The sequence below is a fragment of the Aethalodelphis obliquidens genome, unplaced genomic scaffold (genome assembly GCF_003676395.1).
Source record: "Aethalodelphis obliquidens isolate GAN/ISIS:26980383/991018 unplaced genomic scaffold, ASM367639v1 scaffold31, whole genome shotgun sequence".
NCBI lineage: Eukaryota > Metazoa > Chordata > Mammalia > Artiodactyla > Delphinidae > Aethalodelphis > Aethalodelphis obliquidens.
The window spans coordinates 4854568-4882391 of NW_020837975.1; the positions used below are offsets into that span (position 1 = coordinate 4854568).

At 37.0% G+C, this 27824-nt stretch overlaps 1 protein-coding gene across 2 annotated transcripts in view; it reads right to left on the minus strand.

Moving 5' to 3' along the window:
* Positions 1–809: 809 nt before the first annotated feature.
* MLIP (muscular LMNA interacting protein) overlaps positions 810–27824 on the minus strand; it is a 290750-nt gene continuing 263735 nt past the window's right edge. The window contains exons 13-14 of one of the 2 annotated variants that reach the window (XM_027126891.1): positions 12328–12381; positions 810–1170 (exon numbers count right to left, since the gene is read on the minus strand). In XM_027126891.1, the coding sequence (XP_026982692.1) occupies positions 1165–1170; positions 12328–12381 (60 nt within the window). In that variant the 3' untranslated portion in view covers positions 810–1164. The remainder of the gene's footprint in view (positions 1171–12327; positions 12382–27824) is intronic. The other variant, XM_027126892.1, reaches the window with a different exon arrangement.

The following is a 27824-nucleotide window of genomic DNA, read 5'->3' on the forward strand; positions in this document are numbered from 1 at the left end:
GAGCATGTGTTGTGTGCGAGGGTATAGTCTCTACTGAGAGTCCTCTGCTACCAGGAACTCACTGTCCAGAACTATTGTGGACTCTTCCTTAGTGTGTTGCCCCAGTAGAAGGCTAGAAAAAAGGAAACCACTTAGAAAAGGTGAGCACAGGATACTGAGGATGGCAGCTGGGAAAAAAGAGACCACGGCCAATATGGTGGGCATTGGGCCTGCTGAAGGTTGGCTCCGGGATTGTCACCAACAGTGTGGTTTGCTCTATAGTCTTGGCTGCTCCCAAGATTATGGGTACAAACTAACACTGAAGTAGCCTTTGCAAGAATCATGTGGTGATGGTCAGAGAGACAGTGATGTTAGAAACATTCCAGCAACACCACCTCAACATGACTGTCTGTCCCATCAAGCACAGAACCCAAACAGAACAGGAAAATAGCATGCGTTTTGTGAAAATACCAACTTTCTCACATTCAAGAGCTCCCCCAATGAACTCCTGAAAGCGGGCAGGGGCTCCTTTTTAAAAAGTTGCTGTTCTTTTTTTTTACATGAAAAAGAAATTAAGCAGAAGGGGAATAAATCTTGATTCAGGGAGTAATGTGTGCATTAAATAAAACTGGTGTTGGGTTTCCCTGGTGGCGCAGTGGTTGAGAGTCCGCCTGCCGATGCAGGGGACACGGGTTCGTGCCCCGGTCCGGGAAGATCCCACATGCCGTGGAGCGGCTGGGCCCGTGAGCCATGGCCGCTGAGCCTGCGCGTCCGGAGCCTGTGCTCCGCGACGGGAGAGGCCACAACAGTGAGAGGCCCACGTACCGCAAAAAACAACAACAACAAAAAAAACTGGTGTTGAAAAATCGTTACACCCATCCTTCTATTTCCCTGTGATTTGGCTGCTAAATAGAGGGGCATGTTAATATTGCTGTCAGCTTACTAGAAGGCATTCAAGGCTCTAACAGTGGTGGGAGAAACTGTAGGTAAATATCTCCTATGTCAGGTATTAGTGAGTACTTCCATGTTATATGCCTGCAGGAAACTTTTTTTTTAGTTCCACTGCAGTTCATAAAGGAAACACTAAGACTGAAAAAAAATAGTAATAAAAGTTAAATCTAGCAAGTGATTAGCACCAGCACTCCAAAAAGCTTCAGCCCAGTCTGGGTTTTCACTTCTTCATCTTCATTGCTGCAAAATAAGAGAAAATAGTAGTCAGGTTAATGGAGATATAGAATTTTAAAAACTATGCCCCATTCATATTCAGGTGTAGCATCTCATATAAAAAAATGGTTTGGAGTAGGAAGTTTTTGTTTATTTTTTTCCTCAGTAGCTGTTTTCTTGTTATACAGTTAATGGCAGGATAAAGACACACAGCTGTATCTTCAGATCAGACCCTGATCTCTCAAGAGCTCAGCAGAGCAGTTCTGGCCTACTGAGAGGGGTGACCATGGCTTTGAGGGGCTGATGCCACCTTAAGGAACAGCCCTGCCATAACCCACCCACACCTCCTCACCTTTCAATCGCTTGGTTACCTTTTCCTTTAGTACTGAGTGCATCATTCCATAAAATGTAACCTCTAAAACACGGAGGAGGTAAAGTGAACTGGGATTGGATTAAGTCCCAGCTTTCACAAAAGGGAACATTACAAAAGTGAGAGACAGCAAATGAACCTCTTGCTATGGAGTATGGAGTGGAGTGGTTGCACTGATTTCTTTATCCATCAATCTGTATTTGATAGGGTCACACTGTCTGGAGCGGACAAGATAAACTTAACTGAGTGGAGATTGGTATTAGCAGGTCATACCAGTCGAGAAAGAAGTATAAAAGAAAATATCAGAGAGGAGGGCAAAAGAGAAATTTAGTTCTAAAACTGTACTCTAATAGAACAATGTGATGAAATGACATCAGTGGAAGGAAATGACCATAAGTTTGTATTTCCAGGTGCCAATGCATGGCTGTCAAAGGAGCATTTCATCCCAAAATGGCTGGTGGAAATTGAGGGAGGTCAGTTTCTCTTCTTTGGGCAACTCTCTCTGTTTTTTGTTTTTTGTTTTTGTTTTTTTTGCAGTACACGGGCCTCTCACTGTTGTGGCCTCTCCCGTCGCGGAGCACAGGCTCCGGACGCACAGGCTCAGCGGCCATGGCTCACGGGCCCAGCCGCTCCGCGGCATGTGGGATCTTCCCGGACCGGGGCACGAACCCGTGTCCCCTGCATCGGCAGGCGGACTCTCAACCACTGCGCCACCAGGGAAGCCCTGTTTGTTTGTTTTTTTTTTAATTTTTATTGGCGTACAGTTGATTTACAATGTTGTGTTGGTTTCAGGTGTACAGTCAAGTGAATCAGTTATACATATATCCACGCTTTTTTAGATTCTTTTCGCATATAGGTCATTACAGAGTGTTAGGTACAGTTCCCTGTGCTATACAGTAGGTCCTTATTCATTATCTATTTTATATATAGTAGTGTGTATATGTCGGTCCCCAACTCCCAATTTATCCCTCCCCCCTCCCATTTCCCCCTGGTAACCATAGGTTTGTTTTCCACATCTGAGACTCTATTTCTGTTTTGTAAATAAGTTGTTTTTTTGTTTGTTTGGTTCGTTGTTGGTTGTTTGGTTCGTTGTTTTGTCCTGGGCTGGATCACAGGGTGAAGAAGCAATCGTCTGAGAAAGCTGTGGCTCAAAGTTGGCTCCAGGGTGGACATGGGGTATGTGCAAGGCATAAGGAAAGCAGACAGGAAAACTGCAGGTGGCATAGCCAAGTGGCTGAGCAGGATGGTGAAACAGGACACGTCCTGCATCATGGAAGAGGAGCTGTATTTGTTAGATGAGAAGGAGTAGGTGGAGGAAAAGTTGCTAAAACAAGAAGTAGCTTCACTCCTGCACTGATTTGTTCTAGCCACAGAAAATCAATAGTCATGAAATAACTGAGTTGTAGCTTTCATCATCTGTAATTCTCTGAAGGTTTCGAATGAAAGGAGAAAAAGCCTCAATTCCTCCTTTTCTTTCTAACAAATAAAAATTAGCATGTTTTTGATTTTCCTGAGAGTAACAACATTTGGTATTTACTCTCACAAAAGATTTAAAGAAATCATCTTCTTTGGCTAATCTTTATGAAGGGCTATTTATTTTACATATCAATACTAAGCACTTTACATGCATGAATGCAAATCTTCACCATAATCCTTTGATCTCATATTACAGAGAATGAAATTGAGGCTCCAAAGATTAAATATCATGCCCAAGGCCACAGTGTTTGAAACTAAACCCTCGTTTGTTCAATGTTTCTTGTTTTTTTTTGTTGTTGTTCATGCAGTCATTAGTTTGTTTCATCCATATTAAAACATATATCACGTCTGGCTTATAAATGGTAAACTCTCTGTCACCAGAAGAGTTTCAACAGAAGACTTATAAGGCTATACGGGATTATAACATTCAATAAAATATTGGACTAAATGCCCTCTCAATTATCTTTCAAATGTAAGATGTTATAATTATAGGAATAATTAAATGAGATTGAAGAGGAATAAGTACCTCATCCTCTGACACCAGGCTGGCAAACTGAGCACTATTTCTCAGCTCTTCCTGAATGCGATGGAAGGTCAAGGTAATGTTTGCCACCACGATTCAGCAGCTGGTTTGAAATGGCATGATGCAATGACAGGTAGAGTCATGATTTTGGGCCTTTTGTGGCGTTTCTACTTTCCTTTGCCAATCTGAGTATAGGTAAAGAGCTGAATAACCTGGGAAAATCAAATGTCTACATTTAAGAAAGATGGAGATCATTAATAAAATAAATAAATCATTATTTTCAGACTAGACCGCTGACAGTGAAGGCTCAGTATTATATCCTATCACCAGTTGAACAACAGAGTTATTTTGGATAAGAAAATATAAATAAGAAAGACCTTAAGACATTTACAAAATCGTAATTTTGAAGGGAGTCACATTCCAAAATTTGTTTTGCTTAGAGTTAACTTTGGGTAATAAATAATGTAGCTGTGAAACTTTAATCCAATATTACAGAAAGAACGTTCTTAAAGAATGTGCTGTGTAAATTGATTTTTCCTTCCCTTTTAATACATAACCAACTCTGAATATTCTTATCTGCCAAGTGAAAGCAGAATGATCTACATATATGTTTTTATAAAGATGAAACCAGAGCAAATTGTCATTTCCAGAAAATGTATATCATAATTTATTGACAGCTACATATTCATTTTTTTCTGAAAGATTTTAAATATATTTTGGACATTTACATAACTACTAACTATGGTGTAAAAATACAAGATCTAGTATCAGAATTTATTATCTGTAAGCCAGAAGTGATAAGATGTTCATTAGCTAAGGTCCTGCAAAGGTAGGATGGTAGGTGGAGAATGTGGATATAATTAACTCTAGGAAAGACAATATTGAATCTGGGGTCAAAACCGTTTAATATCTGGGTTACCTGACCTCCACATAGTTATTAATCCTGATTCTATTATTTTGTTTGTTTATCTTGAAAAACTAGCACACACAGGAATGTCTGTCCTTCTACTTTCTGACTTCTGCTCAGCTTTTTACCGTGATTCACTACAATATAAAAATCAACATTAAGCTCTTGAAAAGACTTTGAAGGAGAAACCCCCAAACTGTCAAACCCCCACTTCTCCTACAGTATTATCAACGGAGTCCCTAGAAAAAGAAAAATCAGTGAGACTTCTTTCTTTTTAGTGGCTATTTCAGGGTCAGACTCTGAGATTTCAGTTCTGCCCCATGTCAGCCAGGTGTAAGGACAAAGAGAAACGTTCGAAAAGAGGCTTAATTCCCCTTGTTGAAAATAAGTGAAGAGATTTCCCTCCCTTGTTCCTAGAGCAATTTATTTTAGAAAACTTGTCTTTATAAGTACATTTTCCACTCTTTGAAATGGTGATAAATCCTTGTGAAAACTAGATGGGCATTTTGTCAGCTTTGAGACTCAGGAAAGTCTCAAGGACTTGAGAACCATCTCCTTTGAAGGTAAACATCCGAGGGAGATAGCAGCCTTATCTCCGAGTTTCTCCTAGTTTCTGAGGGAGGGTGGGAGCCTAACTTTAGCTGACACCTGGCTCTAAGTTATAAAACTACCTCCTGTCATAAAGATATGAGAAGTTTCTTTTTCCTTTGGGTAAAGCCAATGAACTAACATAGATGGTCCCCCCAATTAACAGGTGATTTAGGATGAACTGTGTGTAATAAATGGTGCTTGTCAAGTCCTCTTACTTGAGGATAAATTGAATTATTGTTTATCTTGAGAACATACATATAATGGGTTACACCTGCTCGGCTATATGAAGCGTGAGATTTCTTCTCTCTTTTCAGTCTCTTAGTGTTTGTGATAGGTATCACATTCTGGTTTGAATGCTTAGTCAATAATATAAGTGTTTTCTTTCTCTACCACCTTTGTGAAGAGGACTCCTGGGTTGGCAAATATATATATATTTAAATTTTATTTCCTCAACACAGGCTGTGGGCTTACAACACAGGAAGGTCATCTTGATGGGGTCCACTGTTGCTAAATCTGGTTGTCAGAATGTCCTTGCCCACCTGGATGGCTGGGCAAGGTAGCTACTCATTCAGGTATTCATATGAGGTTTCTTTATAAGACAGATTTACCCTGGCCCTCTAGCAAGTTGTCGATCAAAGCATATGAATCTTCTTTTCATCAGCTGTTAAAAATATCCAGATACCAAGTTCTTCTCTACGGTTACAACCTTGAATGTTGCAATCCAAGATTTACCAAAGCTTGATTTTGGTGAATAATATTTATGGGAAATTGCCTGAAGAGAATAGAGTGGGCCCATTCCTCTTGGTAATTTCATTTTTACCCTTAAATCAAACCAGAAAATGAGAGTTGCTTCCATGGACAAATAACTTATTTTTCTCTTTTATGTGTTCTAATCTGGAGAATAAAGGTAAAGGAATGAGACACCTGTCCCATAAAATTAGAACTCGAGTCATCAATGGAGGTTCTGGTATTCAAAATAAAATGAACACAAAAACTTATATTTTTGTTTTTGTTTTGCAGTTTATATACACTGCAGGAACAAATTAATCCTAGATGGTCACCTTGCCAGCAGAATTGTTATCTTGGGAACCCTGAAGTGTTTATTAAAAATCCGCAAAGAGAAGGAATAAGATAACAGGAGAAGAATTTGCCTAGTATGTGTTCTGTGGGCAGGTAGTGAATGATTAGCTCTCCAGTTGTGTTAATAACAAGTGGATATGAAAGGTCAGAACCAAATACGTTTAATCATGTTTTTGAAAATCAATTGACCCTCAGTTAAAAATAAAATAGGCCTAGGACTGAGTGTAGCAGGTGATGTGAAGAGTGGCAGGTCGGTTTATATCTCATCCCCAGTATGACTTTCACATTTAAACCTGTAGAGAGAGAAGTGGGTATAGAGACATGTTGTGGATCCAAGTTGCTGAATTCACCAGTTATGATGAATACAATCATAAATTATGGTTGCTAGTGGAATTTAATTTTTTCTAAGTAACTATAATCAAAAAGCATTTATCTCAGGCAGAGAGTCTGCTTTAAATTAGATGGTGTCATATGTACACCTACTTGGAGATTACTGCATTGGTGTCAACAGTTGTTGGTGGGAATGTAAATTGGTGCAGCCACTATGGCAAATAGTATGGAGGGTCCTCAAAAAACTAAAAATAGAGTTACCATGCAATCCAGAAATCCCATCCCTGGGCATATATCTGGACAAAACTAATTCAAAAAGATACCTGTGCCCCTATGCTTATAGCAGGACTATTCACAATAGCCAAGACATGGAAACAACCTAAATGTCCATCAACAGAGGAATGGATAAAGAAGTTGTGGTATATATATATATATATATATATATATATACACACACACACACACAATGGAATACTAGTCAGCCATATAAAAGAATGAAATAATGCCATTTACAGCAACATGGATGGAACTAGAGATTATTATACTAAGCGAAGTAAATCAGAAAGAGACAAACACCATATGATATCACTTATATGTGGAATCTAAAATACAACACAAATGAACATCTCTATGATGCAGAAACAGACTCACAGACATAGAGAACAGACTTGTGGTTGCCAAGGGGTTGGGAGAAGGGAAGAAGGATTGGGAGTCTGGGATTAGCAGATGCAAACTATTATATGTAGGATGGATGAACAACAAGGTCCTACTGTATAGCACAGGGAACTATATTCAATATCCTGTGATAAACCATAATGGAAAAGAATATGAAAAAGAGTATATATATGTATAGCTGAATCACTTTGCTGTGAAGCAGAAATTAACACATTTTAAATCAACTATACTTCAATAAAATTTAAAAAATAAATGCAAGCACACTCAAAAGAAAAATATATGAAAATGATCTTCCTTTGAAAATTGATCAACCAGCTGATCACAATGGTTAAGTCCATTGTTTAGGGGTCTCTCTTTCTTCTATGAGGATTAATCAGTGGCCAAGTATTTTTTAAAGTGCCAAATAAAATGCTAAATAAAACATTCTTTGGAAGTACTAGCCCTCAGACTTAACTCACAACAAATGCTATGCCTGACCCCAGCCTAAGTATTTTCCAAACCTGTGTAGAATGTCAAAGGAAGCATAAAGCATTAGGTTTTACTAACTCAATTACAGTGAATCTCAGCATAGAACAGATATCTCAGAAGTAATCTACCATAGATTAAAGTACAGGTTAAACTTTTATGACATCAGACAGGAAGAATTTGTGACCCAAATTTTTATTAATTCAAAGCATTCCCTGAAACACCATTTCTTATGATCCTCCTGCTTTTACTTTCAAATTTGTGTTTCCAAGGTTCCAAATGATTGACTTTTCTAGACTGCCAGTGAAGGAGATAGAATTTGAGGATCTCAATTCCTGTTGTACATGTAAATCACCGGTGGAGATTTTAAACCAGCATTTGCCCACCTCCAGAGATTCCTTTTTTTTTTTTTTTGAGCTTAACAGTTTACTTTGATTTTGACTTTTAAAAAATACTTTTAAGCATTGCTTTAAAAAAAAAAAAACACGTGCTTTTAAGAGCACCAGAGCAATAATGAGATTTTTTTTTCCATTTCAATTTCTCTGATTTCTAAAGAGAATCTAAAACTTATCAAGGGACCAGTGAAGACATTTTTTTTTTTTTGGATTGATAGTTTTTTGTTTTATTGGAGTACAGTTGCTTTACAGTATTGTGTTAGTTTATACTGTACAGCAAAGTGAATCAGCTATACGTATACATATATCCCCTCTTTTTTGGATTTCCTTCTCACTTAGGTCACCACAGAGCACTGAGTAGAGTTCCCTGAGCTATACAGTAGGTTCTCATTAGGTATCTAATGAGATACCTACATATCTAGTGTATGTACATCAATCCCAATCCTAGTGTACATACATATCTAGTGTATGTACGTCAATCCCAATCTCCCAGTTCATTCCAGCACCCCCTTCCCCTTGGTATCTATACATTTGTTCTGTATGTCTGTGTCTCTATTTCTGCTTTGTAAATAAGATTGTCTATACTAATTTTTTCAGATTCCACATATATGCATTAATATATGATATTTGTTTTTCTTTCTGACTTACTTCACTTTGTATGACAGTCTCTAGGTCTATCCATATCTCTACAAATGATCCAATTTTGTTCCTTTTTATGGCTGAGTAGTATTCCATGGTATATATGTGCCACATCTTCTTTATCCATTCCTCTGTTGATGGACATTTAGGTTGCTTCCATGTCCTGGCTATTGTAAATAGTGCTGCAATGAACATTGGGGTGCATGTGTCTTTTTGAATTAAGGTTTTCTATGGGTATATGCCCAGTAATGGGATTGCTGAGTCATATGGTAGTTCTATTTTAAGTTTTTTGATTTCATTTTCCTAGAGTGGAACCCTGTTCTTGGGGATTTTAAAAAGTCCCAGGAGATACTAATGTTGAGCCAGAGCTGAGAACCACTGACCTAGATGAGAAGTCAAATTGTCATATTGAGTTAGTTGTCTTTAAATGGATTTCATAAATCATAGGACTTGTAAAAATGATGATCATATTAAATCAGATAAATCTGAGGCCTCTGTTTTTAAATGAATTACTGATCTATTTGAAAAACTAGTGTCTACAAATAGCAGGATCAAATGCAAGAAACAGGAGTCTGGCAGTAAGAAAGGGAGACTGCTGTCTTTAGGAAATGAGAGAAAACCAAGAGGGAAATTCTCAGATCTGATCAAGGTTCTTCCATGAGTGTTTAATTGCACTGGATTTGTAACTAGCTTTACTCCCTAGTTCATATGGTTATAAGACGAGAATTGCTTTATAAAAACAGGTAGTTTTCTTGTTTGGTGCTTTATAAAAACAGGTAGTTTTCTTATTTTGTGGGTAAATACATATCAAAAAGAGGGTTTGGGAAAAAATACATGGGTAAATATTACAGTCTGATCACATATCATAAGGAATTGTAAAACGTTATTAAATTGCTCCCAAATGTGCCAGTATAACTAAGACATAAAACCCAGCATACTAGGTGGATAAAATGGTAGTTTAATTATTTATGTTTCTTTTATTTTTTTTAGTTTGATATATATTTATTTATTTTTATTGAAGTATAGGATTTACAATGTTGTGTTATTTTCAGGTGTATAGCAAAGTGATTCAGATATATATATATACATATATATATATATATTCTTTTTCAGATTCTTTTCCATTAGAGGTTATTACAAGATATTGAATATACTTCCCTGTGCTATACAGTAGGACCTTGTTGTTTATCTATTTTACACATAGTAGTGTGTATCTGTTAATCCCAAACTCCCAATTTATCCCCCCTCTTTCCCCTTTGGTAACCTTGCTGGTTTTCTATACCTATGAGTCTATCTCTGTTTTGCAAATAAGTTCATTTGTGTCAAATTTTAGATTCCACATATAAGTGATATCATATGATATTTGACTTTCTCTGTATGACTTACTTCACTCAGTATGACAATCTCTAGGTCCATCCATGTTGCTGCAAATGGCATTATTTTGTTCTTTTTTATGGCGAGTAATATTCCATTTTGTGATTTGTGTGTGTGTGTGTGTGTGTGTGTGTGTGTACATTTCTTTTAATACTAAGAGTAACTCACTATCTCTCACAACCGTTAAACTTCAAACTGTAGGGGTTTTTATGGTATTGCTTTATATATTCTAAACATGAAAGTTGAAATCATTTTTTCACAATCTTATCCACTAGCTTAATGCTAAGTTTTATCTCTAGGATTGTGATAACTGGTGCCCCCAAAGTGTAAATACTACATCTACTCTGTTCTTTTCAGCAATGGAGTCTTTCACATTACATAAGATTCTCTTAATTCAGCATTTGTTATCTGAACCAGATGCTTTTGTTATTTAAACAACCAACTGACTTTCTGTTATTGTGTAGAAACGTTCTTATTTCTATCTGTAGTCTCTGTAAGCTTGAGCCAAAATTATGATGTTTGAAAGAGAACATTTGATTATTTTTTAACATTCATTGAAAATGTACAAAATTTATTCAAACTTTCTCCTTTTTTTGGAACTACATATTTGTCCAATTGTTTTACTATTACACAATTTGCCACCATCACAGTGAAAGAGCTGGCACATTTGACAGAGTTCATCTCCTTAATATATAAAGGGAGTTTACAACTCAATAATAAAAATATTACTAGACCAGTAGATAAATGCTTAACATGATGCAAAAGCAAAATAGACAAGAATAACAGAAAAAGATAGAACTTTTAAATGCAAATAAAAATGAAAGATAATTTCCTCTTTTAAACTGCAAATATTTTAAAGCATGATTTTAAAGGGGAAAAAGATTTAAATAGTATAGATAGAGATTTAGATAAAGATAGCTGGATAGAGGAAAGTAGATTGTTTAAGAGCATAGGCCCCAGGCAGTCATATCTGGATCCCATTCCTGACTGTACAGACACTTGTCAGCTATTTGACTTTAGGCAATAAATGGATTTCTCTTGGCCCCAGTTTCCTCATCTGTAAAATGGGAACAATAATACTTAACTTACAATGTTTTGTGAAGATTAAGTAAAATAATGCATCTAAAGTGCGTAACATGGTAACATATAATAACCTCTCAATAAATTGGCAATTATAATAATTCTCAATGCTGACAGATATATAGTACACAGAAACAGGTATTATAACAAGTTTCTGGGAAGGTGAATTACTACAGTTGTTCAGCAATGCAACTTGGCTACATGTATCAACAGTTTCCCATATGTCCATACTCATTACACCAATAATCCTGATTTTTTAAAAAAATCAGAGATATGGTCAAGGATACAAATTCACCCCTATTCATAACATGCTTTTATATTTTAATGACTAAAGTATAGCAGAGAGACACATTGGTCCTGTATGATACGTTTCAAAATTTACAAAAATAGGGATGTGACTTTATGAAATACACCTAAATTGTGGAAAACATGCTTGGCAAAATATTCAGATTTCATTTAGAACCTTATTTGGAATTGTATTATTCTTATTGCTCTTTTGTATTATTACTATTTTTTCTAAACTTAGAGGCTACAAAACTGAGCAGGCCTCATTTGTGAGGGTATCTGGAATGAATGAATAAGCTCACTTTTTACCATCTTAAAGATAAGTCCTTTAAAAAGCATTGTTTTTTCCATATTTACCACTTTGTCTGAAGGGATATAGAAAAAGAAAACATTGTTCAGTTATTCTTGCTCTTAACACAAAATTTAAATTTTTTTACAAAACTTTTTCGTGTCTCTTTGGCATAACATTTATAAAAATAAAAAGGTTTTTTGCATTTATTTTTATCTGTTAGCTCAAAATGTGAAAGTGGTTAAACACTGCATGAAATTCAGAGGTATGTTTGAGATGGCACACGCTGGTCTGTATGCTACCCGCCATATGCAAAATTCACTTGGGGGATGGGAAACTGAGCTACCACGAGGTCCTGAGACCTCTGACTCAGAAGACACATATAAGTATTATTGGATATCCTAGAAAAAGAAGACAACAGTGGTTTCACATATGAATCCAAAGAGAAAATCACGAAGACAGAGGGGAAAGAAGTTAGTTTGTGACCAAGGTGCTACACACATGGGGACCTCTAGTACAACTTCTACATTGAGAAGCAGCAAGAATTTACTCATGTGACTATCAGAGTAGACCAGTTCATTCTTTCTTTTTTTTTAAAGAAAAACTGATTTTATTAATATTTTTAAAAAATAAGATTGGCTTATTTCTACAACCTAATATCACATGGAAACAGATAACCAGATCTCAATTGTATCTTCCATTTACCTCTTCGGAATCAAGAGTTTCGTGTTCCGGAATAGCCATCATTGGATGACTCAACTTCACAGAAAAGACGCCCAGGAAGTGAACAGGGATAGAAGTAAGGAGAGATAAATGTTTAAATTTCATTTAAGTTGACAGTTAAATGATGATGTAAGTATATTATTGCTGATCACATTCTACCAATGTAAACATTAAGATTTGATTGTTATTAAAAACAAAGGAAGATATTCTTAACATAGAAAAAAATTTTAGCAGATGGTGAATCCTTGGAGCCTAAGACCACATCTTATTTATCTCTGTGTCCCACATAAACTCTAACAGTGTTTGGCACACAGCATAGACAGTTATTAAATGTTTATTGAATGAATGAATTGTTAAAACACACTGGCAGTTATCAGAGAGAGGAAACAAAGTTAAATTTATGTTGCCACTGTCACAATAGCTCTCAAATCGAAAAGCTCCAAAGCAAAAGAGACAAATCACGCTTAGACCTGCAATGCAGATGCATCTGTAGTGAACGCTTAAGTGAAATGTAAAACATTGTGCATTATTGTAAACATTAAGAATCTCAAAACACAAGGACTTCATAAACATTGTAATCTTACCAGATGACACTATTATGCAGTTTACGACACAGTGACACTTTAACAGAGGGAGGTTCTTTTGTTTATATAGGAATTTTTATTATTGCATGGGTCTTCTGAGCACTATACATACACTTAAACCTATTCAGACAGAAGAAAAGTCATAGATATGCAAGCAAAAGAGACAGAATGAGGGACACAGACAAGGAGAAAACAATCATGTATAATAAATCTGCTTACCCCCTTTATTTTCTAACCGTCTCTCCTCACTCCAACATTAGAGTAACCATAATACCTGATTTTACTGGAGCATCCCCAGTTTCTACAACTATCCTGGGCAAATCCGGGCTGTGGAAATAATTGGCTCCCTTTTACTCTCAACCTGGTCCTTATTTGATCAATAAATCATCGGATCAGTGATCCGCCCCTGATGCTCCAGGGCGATTCCGGGGGTCTTAGCGATACACTCTTGGCCCTAGGAGGACATCACCAGAGGCTGCTGGGGAGGCCAAGGAGGTCCCATCTCACTTTCCCTCTGTTCTAGCTGATTTTCAAGAAAGGAGCCTGCTTTTATTTAAAGCTAGAGCTTCGTTAAATTCCAACCATCAAACTCTGTCCCAACTATGAAATTCTTGGAGTGTCATAACATCAGGGATCCCAGCTTCCTGAGACCATTACCTTAAATAGAAACATGATCTGTCCCTAAGCCAGCTAGAGATTCAAATAGTTTTCCAAAAATCAGCTGAAAGCACCTACTTTCTCCTGTTCATCAGGGTCCCCTGAGATTGTAAACCTGGCTTAGGATCAGATGCTATGTACCCCTTCAAACTTCAGACCAAGACAATTGGTCCTAGAGACAGCAAAATCTTTAGCATACCTAGGCTAAATGGTATGATAATTCTATGAATCATTGAAGTTTGTACCATGGCAAATCCCCATTCTCCTAGTCTCCTAAGATAGAGTAGAATAAACATCCTAAAATTTGAAAATGTTGTTGCCCCAATAAAACATTCAACTGAGATTGGAAAAGCAATTGAGTAATTATGTGATATCTATTTTACATTCTATCCCATCTTTCCAATATAGGTATTCATTCATTTAAATCCATTTTATTCTAATCTTCAGTTTCAAAAACTATGTATTAACTATGCTAACCAACAAAAGAGAACAGCAAATGACTGATCCTAATTAATTGTTAATCCCCAAATCATTTATATTTGGCTTTGGAATGCTTTTCTCTATTTATGATCTTGGGTCCCAATAGGTTTGCTTTCTTATTATCCTCAAGGTGACCAAAAACATTACATAAAATGTGATACTGTTAATGGAGTTAGTCATAGTAATTTATTGTGTACTCACATGATAAATTCGTTATATGTATTTGTTTATTTAGTGTTGACAGCAACCTAGTGAGGTGAGCGCTAATTTTACCCTGATTCACAGATGAGGAAACAAAAGCACCAAGAGGCAGGATAACTTCTTCAAGGTCCAGAGCTAGTGGCAGAGTCATGATTGGAATCCAGAGTGACAGTCTCTGGAGACCGTTCTTTCAAAGCAGTAAGAAGTGGTAACATGTCACTGGGAAGAAGCTCGGGAGACAGGAGCGGGGAGACAGAGGGAGGGAGTGGTGTGTGTGCCATTTTGCAAAAGGGAAAGCCATGTGTAAGAGTGTCAGAGTCAGAAGCAGTTTGGAGTGGTTGGTGTAGCTGGTGTCTTCATTCAGGAGACAGACAATGAAGTTCGTATGTCAGATGAGGAGTCTGGGATTCATTCTCTAGGCAGTGAGAAACCACTGAATCTCCAAGCAAGAAGGGGACACGTGTGATCAGATTTTCATGTCAAATAATGTCACCCTGGCTGATGTGCAGAATATAGATGGGGCAGGGGGGTTGGAAACTATGTAAGTAATCAGAGAGACAGAGAATAAAGAAGAAAGTCTAAATGAAAGAGTTGCCTTAGAGAACAGAATAAATTCAAGATTTCCTGGGTGACTCTAGACCCCCCTACTCTCTAGTGTGAGTGAAGGAGCATCAGGCAGACACATTGATATTTTGTTGATTAGGGAAGAAAAACTACAAAATGTTCCAGAGGAATACTGTTGAAGGTGGTATGTGTGCAGAATGCAGAGGTTTTGTAAAACATGAGGTCTGGAGATGTCGTATGGGGAGAACAAATATGGCAGGAACATCCTCTCACAGTCAGAATGAGAATGATGACACTAAAACATTGAAATAAATTCCATATAGGTGGATGGCTTGTTATCCAGAGTCAGTGGATACAGGAAGACAGAGAGAGTCCTCCAAGCCTGTTTACTTGGTGGTGAGTGTTCTAGAGGACAAATTACTGTTTTGTCTCAAAAAAAAAAAAAAAAACCTGAAAAGTTACAAATTTTATCATCAGACCATTATTCAACATAGATGGATCGATGAAATGGAAAGCTTGAGTGAAATGAGACAAAACATCCTTTCATCCTGGATGGAAACTCCAGTCCCAGATATTGTATAACATCATCAGACCTTTGCTCACTCACCACTGTGGGCTAATCAACAAGCCGTATTTGAATGAAATCTTCGGTTGAGTTTTATTACATTCTTTATCACAGCTGCCACCACACAAATATAAAGCCTTGTGGAGTGTTTGTTATCCGTGTGGGGCTTTCTCATAAATGTCACTGCATCTCCAGAGCTAACTTCTCTGACAAAGACAGATAAAATTACCTCCAACCAACTGGAGAAAACCCTACAACTAGAAAAGAAGAAAATATGCCGAATGTGGTGAAATCAATTAAGTCTTAATCTACCCGAGGAATGGCATTCAGAGCTGTAACTTTGTGAAACAGCTCTCCCGCCTGTGCAAAGATGAAGTAGATTTTCTTGCCTTCCAAAAATGATGAAGTGTTACAAGAAACGTTCCCATTTTTAAATCACTGAGGGTGCTACACCTGCTATTCAGAATTCACTCCTCGGGATTGTTTTTTAGCTGAACCACATCCTCTTGTAAACCTCCTTTGCTCCGTTTGTCTTCAGGAAGCTGTCCCCCCTACTCTGTCTCCCACTGAGATTTGTGAACCACTCAAGCTAGAGTGTAACCTTCTTAAGAACATCTCTCAGAAATAGACGTGACAATTATTGCAGTGATACCTACATAAAGCACTGTGTTTCCTGAGTACAGTGTTGTCATCGTGAGACCGTGAGCCACTGCATGTCATGTACATTTGATGCTATTCACTTTTAGGTCGATTGTACCTGGCAAAGGGACCACTCAGCACAGGAGACACAGAATGTGTATTGAATAAATAAATTAATAATGAAAGAGAGAAGGAATGAAATAGAGAAAAGAGAAATCTGCATTAGTGAAGACTTAGAATTGTTTACTGCATTCCCCAAAGTCTCTTCATTGATAAGAAATTTTGCAAACTAGAGATGTTTCAACCAGCGCTATGGCACGTGTGCATTCGGCTTAAGTCTTTCATGATTCTTCTGCTTAAAGTCAGACAGAGGAAGACAAATGTCATATGATATCCCTTATATGTGGAATCTAAAAAGGTGATATAAATGAACTTATATACGAAACAGAAACAGACCCACAGACATGGAAAACAAACTTATGGTTACCAAAGAGGAAAGGGGGGAGGATAAATTGGGAATTTGGGATTAACAGATACACACTACTCTATATAAAACAGATAAACAACAAGGACCTACTGTATAGCACAGGGAACTATATTCAATATCTTTTAATAGCCTGTAATGGAAAAGAATCTGAAAAAGAATATACATATATATATATATATATATATGTGTATGTGTGTGTGTGTGTATGTATAACTGAATCACTTTGCTGCACACCTGAAACTAACACATTGTATATTAATTATACTTTAATTTTAAAAAAAGAAAAAATAATAAATAAAAAGAACTGAATTTAGTTGTCAGTGCTTGAGTCCACAGATTCTACTTGCAGGTTTGTGTCTTTTTCTCTTGAACTGCTCAAGGGTCCTGCAACCCTAGGCCTGCAATCGTCTTGATATGCACATGGCTGTCCCTGTTAGATGAAGCTAATCTCCAGGTCAACACAGTGCCCACCACTCCCAGTGAGGGAGGTCAAGGGTCAGAAGTCACCTATGATCATGCTTATACATAAATGTCTGATTTACTTCACTCACCTAGGGGATCTGCCTGGCCAAACAAAACACTTGAGTTTTTAATCTCTGATTTACAACACATCCCAGCCCATAGGAAGCACCTGGCGAGTACTGTAAATTTCAGATTCTGACGCAGCTGGTTTGGGGAGGGTCCTGAGCGTCTGCATTTCTAACGGGTCTCAGCTGAGACCAACAATACCATAAGTTGAGGAGCGAGACCACAGCCAAGATTTTTGTATGAACTGATGGAATTGATGTTTTTCAAATATTTATCTATTCACAACTGAAATTAGCTGTATTCAAAATGTCCTCGTCAGTTAAGTTACACTGTGCTTGTGTAATTAAATACTTTACCACAGCACTTTTTTATTGAGTACGTGCTCATGTACCAGACACTTTACTGGATGTTAGAGTTATGACAGCAAGTGAACAAGCATCCTCCCTGCTCTTGGAGACCACAGTGCAGTGGAAGAGGAAGATATTAACTATATAATCAGGGATATACAGAAACAAACACAATATAATGTGTTCTGAAGGGCAAGTTCAGAGTGCTAGGATGGTTCATCACAGATAAATCAGACTTGGTCTAGAAATAGGAAGGAATCTCTTCCCAAGAGGCTGAAATCTACAGGATAATTCTCATCATAGAGATAAGAGAGACACAGTTCATGTGGTGTAAGTAGCTGAAAAGAAGTTACTCACTGTTGGGCTGATGGGAAAATAAGGAGAAAATTCAGAATGAATGGACCAAACGAGTGAGAAAATCAGAAACCCAGGCTAGAGAATTACTGTGCAGGGATTTTGCCTGCATCAGCTCCACTTCGGAAGTCAAGGATTAAGCCCTTGAAAATACTGATTAAATGAATCAAGGCTGTTTAATATGAGTCCGTCTCATTGCCCAGAAAGACTGCAAGCTGCTAGAGGACAGGGTCCATAATATGCTAGTTGGTTGATTTTACTGCTCAAGATTCTATGCCTGGTTGCAGCAACATGGATGGACCTAGAGATTATCATACTAAGTAAGCCAGAGAAAGACATATATCATATTATATCACTTATATGTGGAATCTAAAAAAAAATGATACAAATGAATTTATATACAAAACAGAAATGGATCCACAGACATAGAAAACAAACTTACGGTTACCAAAGGGGAAAGGGGTTGGGGGAGGAATAAATTTGGAGTTTGGGATTTACATATCCACCTACTATATATAAAATAGATAAACAACAGGGACCTACTGTATAGCACAGGGGACTATACTCAATGTCTTGTAATAACCTATAAGGGAAAAGAATCTGAAAAAGAATATATATATATATATATATATATACACACATATATATATAACTGAATCACTTTACTGTACACCTGAAACTAACACAACATTGTACTAAGTCAATTATACTTTATTTTTTTAAAAAGTCAGGAGATTAGACTATGTGCATTAAAAAAAAAAAGATTCTATTCCTGGAACAAAACATGGGAAGTGCTCTGAGTTTGTCCTTAATGAGGTCAGTTCACGATATGTGCTATGAGGACACACCTACTTTCATGATGATCAGAAACATGCCACTCCTATCCATATGTCTTAAAGATTTCATCTGCATTAGCCTGGGATATTTTTTTTAAATTATAAAACTTCAGTAGCTTGAATATTTATTTTTAGAATTTAAAGGTACAGCATCTTTTTTGGGTGATGCCCAAAGGTTTACACATTTATCTATGTCACTACCTTCTGATGTAAACTGGGAAAAACCATTTTGTCTCTGGACCTCAGTGTTCTCATCTTTAAATTCTGGGTGCTAACTAGGTGATTGTCAGTTCCTTCTATCCTTGGATGAAGCAAAAATCTCTTCATTGATAAATGATGCTGTCTCCGAAAAAACAGAGTTCTTCCTTTTTGGAATCTCCTGCACTGAGCCACAGCTGAGGCAGAAGTTACACCTACAGGGACGGTAAAAATGACCTCTCCATGGAATCTTACCTGGGATCTTTAATATCAGTTCTTAGCTGTGCCACTTGCTCCGTGTGTGAAGTTTTATAAACACTATGAAGTTTCACAGCATTCCTTTGGGTATTCCCTGAGTATTCTCAAATGCTGAGCTGGAATTTGGTACATGTTAATTGTTTTAAAAACCCACAGGCAACTCCCTGTTAAGTTCTGATCATTAATATCATTATATGGGTGTCTAAGGACCAGTTGAGTCTTATACCAGTAAGAAAACAGGAATTTTCTGCTCTGATCTTTGTAATAGGTCTTTTGAGATATGGCTGTAAATTCCGCAATTATACTATTTTTTATTCTTGGCCTTTTCTTTCCACCCTAGGAGGCCCAGACTCGGGACACATTTGAATTCCCTCTTCCTCAAAAGACCACCTTCAAAAGGGCAGCAGGATGGAATTTTTTCTTCTATGTGTTCATCCTGTTTTGAAGGCAAACACCACCTCCCCGTGTTTACTCACATTTTTCATCTAAAGGTGCTTCTTTCTTAATTGAAAAATCTTAATCCCCTGGGGGATTAACCACCTCATTCACTTTCTTCATTGCACAGCTCCCGGGTTGGAATGGAAAGGAAGCAAAATTTACCTTCTAGCAACATTTTAGGACTCAAAATAAATTCCGGAACCTGAAGTTGGAATTGACAAGGAAGCATATTTGCTGTTCTCTTTCTTTCCTCTATCCTTTAAGGGCACAATTAGTTGCTTAGTACTACAAGCAAAACATCCTTTTCAGTTGTTCTCAGAATCTAGTACTAACTCTAGTACAATCATAAACCAAATGTCTCCTTCACAAAAGATAATGTTGGCAGAATTTTTCTCCCTCTATTCTCTCTCTTCTATAGAACAGAAAGGGTATTAGCCATTTTATTCCAATGTGACATACAATCCCTGCCCAGCCTTAGCCCCACCCCAGCTATTCCTAATTTGTAACTAGTTGCAAGAAACTTACCCTAGAACCCAGGAGTATGTCAAGAGATGTCAACTGGTATATCATAAAAATTTGGAAGTGTTTCTGAAGATGAAGAACAGGCATGACTGTGATGGGGTCAGTCTGTGCCCCCATCACCTCCAGAGACCCCGGACCAGACCCCACCCTGCTCTCTCCTAAAACGACAACCCCAGCAGCATCTTTGAGGGAGAGGATATGTGAATCGTTGGTAGGCAGATGAGCTGAGGACAGTAAGCCTACAGGTCAAGTGGAAGGCTGCCTCCTGCATGGTGCCTGCCAGTCCTGCCTCCCTGGACTTGGACCTTGTTCCTTCATCCCCACATCTCCCTCTGCATTATTCCAAGCCACATTTCAGGAACAATGTAAGCACCTCCTAACACTCTTATCATGTCAGTTATATGCCTTTGAGCTTTCAGTGCACGCGTATTCTCTGCCCCACCACCGGCCCCTGCCCCAACTATATTGTCCTGCCAGGCGCTGCAACTTGGTCTTAGATGGCAGCCATTCCTGAGGGATTCCGACAGCCTTGCTTTCTGGAGCCTTGTTGTAATCTAAGATCTCCCCTCTGGAGACTGTCTTCTTTCACTCCCTGCTACGTTCCTGCTAGAACCACATCCTAACATCAAGGTATCTCTTTATCCAAGTTAAAAATCATGAAATAGGTGGGGTATTTACTGGTTGCTAAAAACCCATGGAAAAACTCTATGTTTAGTTATGTTATGTTAGTAGGTTTCAGCCATTCCAAAGAGTGAGTGAGACCTTTTGAAAATCAGGGTAAAAATGCTACCATATTTGTCTAAGATTTTTATCACCTAAAATTAGATGCACTGATAAAATATCATATAAATACAGAAGCATAAAATATGTTCTCAGTCATACAGGGCCTGAGAATATTTGTCAAATAAAGACCCACCTTAAAATTTTCTTGGACCAAGGACTCAAATAAGAAGATAAATAAACACAGAAGGAGGGAGCAAAAAATATAGGAAGGTAGGGTAATAAAACACCCTGAGCAAGCGTATAATTGCCATAAAAAAAAGCCACAAAAAGCTATGGGAAAGAAAGAGAGAAATTATAACCATAAAATCTCAGAAATAAAAATCTAGAATTGGACAATATGAACATGATGAAAGATAATGGAAGGGACCAAATGAACTTGTCTTCCTGGGAGAAAACATAGATATTGACAGGGGGCTATAAAAGTGAATATGAGCCCTAAGCTAAGGGCAACCATAACAACAAAGTAGGATGAATAAATTCTATGCTAATAAACCCATATCTCTTGGATGGAAAACTGGAAAGAAGAGATAAGAAATTATAGTAATGGAAAATGTAAAATAATATGGCAGAATTAATGTCATGTAACAAGATAATCTCAGACACGAAGAGAAGTCTCTTGTGATAAAATAAAAAATCAAGATGGGAGAATATACGCTCAATAAGAGACACACACAAACAAGAAGACATATAAAAATTGAAAAAAAGGAGGAAAAGATGTATCTGTCCAATATGAGCCAAGATAAAACTAGAAGTGCAGCCTTATTATCTTTAAAATGGAATTCAAGAAAAAGTTTTATAAGGGACCAAAAATAATTATATGCTGGTAAAAAAAACTCACTGAACAGGAAGATGTGACCATAAACATGCATTCCTAATAATATAGTCCCAAAGTTTTAAGATGTCCCAATGATTGAGCTGTAATTCTTTGAGGAGTGATCTTACACATCGTTTGAATGTCTTAAGAACTAAGGAAGCATTTCAGTGTCCAATTGGAGCTAAGTGAACACTTTTATACAACCTGAGGAAAGGTCCAATCCCACTGTGATATCCTTCTTGTGCAAAAGAGATTTCTATTTGATTCAAAGGACATATGGAACATATGGCTTATATGTGGACAAATGGGTATCATTATTTGATGGCTGTTAATCAAGTGTCTAGTTGTACTTTGATCAGTCACACATGGGTAAACGTCAACAAATTTAGTAATCGGAAACAATTTTATGGTCATATTTTAGTAAAAGAAGTAAAACAGTAGTTACATTAAGCAAAAGGAAGCAACATAGGAAACTTGCCCTTAAGTTTCAAAATAAGAGACTCCTTAACTATGTAAATGCCACATATCACATATGGCTTTTGTTGCATGGAATAAGTAGAAAGGTAAAATAAATGAAAGCAATGAGACCAACAATTAGGTTGAACTATGGGAAACTGATAAAACTGATGTTTTCCTACATCAAGAACTATTGAATAAGGCAATTTCATAGGGATCAACCCCATATAAAAGATAGTTGCTTATCTAACCTTCTTTTAATGCTATTCCTTTTCTTAAATATCTTTTAAGAAATACATATTTAAATATCTTTTAAATGTATGTATGTATTTTGTATATATGTATGTGCCGAAGTGAGCACAGAATACATACGTACAAAATACATATATTTTAAAGACTCAGTTTGCAAAGATAAACGCCTCCATCAGGGATTTCATTTATTTCAGAGCCCGCAGCTGCCTCCTTCTACAGACCATCACCCTTAGCTGAGAAGAGCATCCCAACGCTGAATTCCTTGACCTTCTACCCACACCGAGACCCACAGCTGATGATGACTGGTAAGGTGTATCCAAGGGCAGCTCCTTTGCCTCAAGTGTGGGTGACCTTGCAATTTCTGCTCCAGAGCCCTCTCCCTGTGAATTAGGCAATGGCTAGCCTGTCTGAGATCACTCTTCCTCTTCTCCTTGCCCTTCCAAATCACAATGTACACCCTCCCTTACAGGACGTTTTTCTGGAGAGCCATGCCCTCAGCCAATCACAAATACCAGAAATCCTGTCTCAGGCTCAGCTTCTAAGGAACCTGGTCTAAGACACCAGGCAGTGGGGATGGGACAGGTGGCAGCTGAGTGCTTTGAAACACCAGGGGCTCATTTTTCCTTAGTGCCTCCATCTGAACAAGGTGCAAACAATGCCTACGAAACACAAGCATGGTCTATCAATTCTAAGGGGCCAGCATGTTATTTTACAAGAGCTTTAAAATGAATCGTTCTCCAAATATACTTTTCCATGCTAAAAATGCCATCCAGCCTGCATCCTACTGCACATCTCTTTCGAATTAGCAAATTCTTAATTTTTAAGGTGATTTTATTAAAAGAATTACAATGAAAACTTTCAGCTAGATGGCAATACGTGGGCTTAGGGACAGATACATAAAAATTGGATTGTTCTTCTTTCCTGGAATAAATATACAAGTCAACTGCTTGTGATTATATTAAGTACATTTTTAAATGATAACTGACAGTGAGATAACCCAAAACATGCCTGGTTTCAAATGCCAGCCTGTCATTAAGGCACCTATTGTGTTGATATGTTCTTTTTGCCCTCTAGTGGAGAATCTAACAAAATATAATTAATACTTAATTTTTCAGAACTGCTTCTATTAAAATACCTGCTCACTGGCATTCTTTTTTTTTTTAATGTTAAAAGTCCAATTAGTTTGCATTTAGCCATTTTAAACAGAATGTTCTTCCTGAACATATTATACAAATTCATCCATTTAGAAAACAATTTGGCATAGGCCAACAGGGCTCAGGTTTTGGTTTCCGGAAAAATCTCAAACATTAAAAACCAATTTTGAGTTTATAGAGGTTCTTCTCCTATTCCACCCACTTCAAATGTTCTCTTCTAAAGCATCTTAATAGTTATCCAATTCTCATTAACTCCAAAAGTTGTCAGAGAAGTTTTAGAATTAGGAGCAAGGCAGGTTATCTCCATGATGATAGAAAATAAATTACCTTGATTTACTCAGAAGGATTTCTAATTATGTAGACAGAACACAAACAGACATTATTAATGAGGAGGATAAAAAGAGGTTTTGCTTCCAAAAGTCAAGATGACTTTTTTCAGTAAATGTGGCTACCTCAGTAAATTGTTGTCAGAGTGTTAGATAAACAATGGCTCTCTTAGCCACTAACCTTTGGAACTGTGGCTGCCAAAGAAGGTGGTTCACAATAAACCCAGGCTCTGGCAATCACTCACACTGGCCCTTGGGTGTGTCACTTGGCATCTTTAGTCTTCAGTTTCCTCATCTGGAAAGTGAAGGAAGTCAGGTGGCCTCGGTGGTTACTTAGTTCCTGTTCTGATATCTCTGTCCTATCCTGTCATTTAACCAGAAGGCAGCCTGTGATTCCAGAGTGGAGAGGTCCAAGAGGGTGGTGATGCAGCTTCAGCGATAGATTTTTTTTTTTGGGAGGGGGGGCAGTTTCTTAAGAAAAATTAGTCAAGTACCAGCTTTTAAGCCCATTCTGTGGAATCCTGTACATTATTTACACTTTCTGAGCCTCAGTTTCTTCATATGTAAAATAAAGGGGATAAAACCTACTTTATGATTGTTTTGAAACTGAAATAAAATACTGTCTACAAAGGAAGTGGCCTGTGGTCTACTTTTTATAAATATCAATTCCTCTTGCACAAAATCTTGGAGATGCCTCACCTCACTCCCTGCTTTCTTCTCACAAGTTCAGATGAGGCCAGAGAGGAAGAGCGGTCCAGCAGTCTTACTTCTTGCTAACTTTAAACCATATTTCCCAATCCCAGTGGTTTCCTCAATATTCTGGCTTGCTTTCATTTTCTCAAGCTCATCCTGTTCCTTTTCTTTCCTGCCTGGAAAACTTTAACCATGCTGTTCCCTCTGCCTGGATGTCCAGCCCGGCCCCAACTTTTGCTTCCTTCCAAACCTCAGATGAGACATCATTTCCTTACTGAGCCTTTCCTGATTCATCACATGAGATCAGGACCTCTGTTCTATGTGCTCATAACTACTTGTTTTCTGCATAGCAGGTGTCACAACAATCATTTACAATGGTTTTTTTTTTTTTTGCTTATTTGTTATATCTGTTTTTCCCAAATAGAGAAGAGGTACCTGGCAAAGGCCCTTGCTTTCCAATGCATGACCGTCACAGACACAGCTCTTTGCAAATAAGGGGTACTCAATAAATCTTTGTGAAATGAGTATAGTGTGCTTTGTCAACTGCCAGACTCCAGAGTTCCTAGATTTTGTGTTGAAATTAAAACGTTGCAAGGTCTATGCTCTTTGTTATTGGTGGGGAATTAGGCTATTTGTTGGACAAGGATTTTGTAAACTTGAACCCAATCACATAACTTAGTGTTCATTTTCTCCTTCTGAAGCTATGCCCAGTTATAAACTGCTTAGCTCAAAGGGGTGTTGCTTTATTCTTTATATATTTGTAGAAGATTTTTCACATCTTTAGATCTAAATATTTACAGCTTACATTAGAAAAGCAAGTTTTTATTTTGAAGCCCCTTCAGCCTTTGAAGCAGTTGATGAAAGTTAGAATTACTTTAAATTTTTCCGTTCTCCAGCTGAGTCATAATCTGCTTTAACTTCTGTTGATTGATTTTGTTAAAATATCAAAAGAAACCTCAGCAAAGAAATCTCATTTCAGAGGAGCTACTAAAAAATTTAACTCATGTTGGAAATATGTCTTTAATATTAATATTTTAATTCATTTATTGAATTTCTATAGGTTCATAGGGTCAGTTCTCCAAGTAGCTATGCAATGATTGTACCAGTTAAGATAGTCTGAATAATGGTAAAAATATAAACTTCACAAATGGATTAAATTTGAAAATTAAGAAGTAGGAGATAAAAATAGGGGAAAAAAGAATGAGAAAAGTCAACATTAAAGGTGAAATATCCAAAACTTTTAAAGAAAGGATGGTCATGATCTAGGAAGCAGGCTAAAGCCAATTTATGGAGAGACCTGTCCCTCTGACCATCCTGGATATAAAAGTTTCTTTCCTTCCTTGGCTTCCTACCTCATTCATAGTCCGTGCATCTACCCCCTAATACTCTGTTATGTGAAAATAAAAGTCAGTAGGACCCAATTCCCTCAAAGATGTGACTGTCTATTACAATTGTTTTTTCTTTTCCTCCTATTTCTGAAACTGTGTACTTCTCATTCATAATACATTTTCTAGGTAGATTCCTCACTATTCTAATAGATGTCTCACCCTTGGCTTATTATAAGTGGAATGATTCTTTATGTAGAAAAGACAAATAATGGATGGAATTGGGCTGAAAACACCACCATTTTGCTCACTGAACTCTCATTTTTCATCACAGAGAAGTTATATTTCCTTTTTATTCTTAATCTACAATCTCAAAAGCAGCTGCTTGGAAAACAGCCTAATAAAACGGATCAGTAAATATTCTGTTGACATATCATAAGGATAAAATACATTTCAAGTAAAATACTTCATCTTTCTTAGTAAAAACATAATTCTAATATAAAAGATTGTTATATTTTAAAATCTCTTTTTATGAAAAAGACACTTTAATTTCTTAAAAAGTAAATCATAAGAAAGTGCATGTTGGCAGCTGTGGTATTTTTTCAAAGAGAAATGACTTTTAATGATTGAAGTAGTGCACTGGAAAAAAGATATGTACCTCTGATTCAATAAGTCCAAGAATACTGGATGTATAAACACTCAACCCAATTGTAAATGCTACAAGCACATAGGTACAATTTTGACTAAGAACTCAACCTTACATTTTACAACTTACTCTAATAAAAAAAAAAAAATCCTGTGACCTAAGTATGTATATATACTATTTAACAGTTGTTTTTATTTACTAGGGGTTTTATGAGAAAAAAATCAATTATAATCAAACACTTATAAACATGTCAGTATAACCAGTTTTTCTTTGTAAAGTTATTTTTCATAATGAAGTTCATTTTCTTGCTGAATCATTACAGAATTTAAAAAGCAAAAGAGGAAATTTTTGTTATCATGGAGGAAGCATAGACTTTTCAATGGAGTAAATACTTTAAGACCACTCAGGCCAGTGGAAGTTCTGAGTTTAGAAGTTCCAACTAAGTCCCATTAATTTGCATTTGTCTAAGATCTCCAGGTAATTCTGATGCAGTCAGCCCAGTTTATCTCCAAGAGTAAGAGTTTTGGAACCAAACCCAATACGCTACTATTACTGATGAGAAGAAAGAAACCCACAGAAGGTTAGGTTGTTTATTTGAGGTGTTTCTTGTTTCTTAAGGTAGGATTGTATTGCTAAAAACTTCCCTCTTAGAACTGCTTTTACTACATACCATAGGTTTTGGGTTGTCGTGTTTTCATTGTCATTTGTTTCTATGTATTTTTTGATTTCCTCTTTGATTTCTTCAGTGATCCCTTGGTTATTAAGTAGTACATTGTTTAGCCTCCATGTGTTTGTATTTTTTACAGATTTTTTTCCTGTAATTGATATCTAGTCTCATAGCGTTGTGGTCAGAAAAGATACTTGATATGATTTCAATTTTCTTAAATTTACCAAGGCTTGATTTGTGACCCAAGATATGATCTATCCTGGAGAATGTTCCATGAGCACTTGAGAATAATGTGTATTCTGTTGTTTTTGGATGGAATGTCCTATAAATATCAATTTAGTCCATCTTGTTTAATGTATCATTTAAAGTTTGTGTTTCCCTATTTATTTTCATTTGGGATGACCTGTCCATTGGTGGGAATGTAAATTGATACAGCCACTATGGAAAACAGTATGGAGGTTCTTTAAAAAACTAAAAATAGAACTACCATATAACCCAGAAATTCCACTACTGGGCATATACCCTGAGAAAGCCATAATTCCAAAAGGGTCATGTACCACAATGTTCATTGCAGCTCTATTTACAATAGCCAGGACATGGAAGCAACCTAAGTGTCCATTGACAGATGAATGGATAAAGAAGATGTGGCACATATATACAATGGAATATTACTCAGCCATAAAAAGAAACAAAATTGAGTTATTT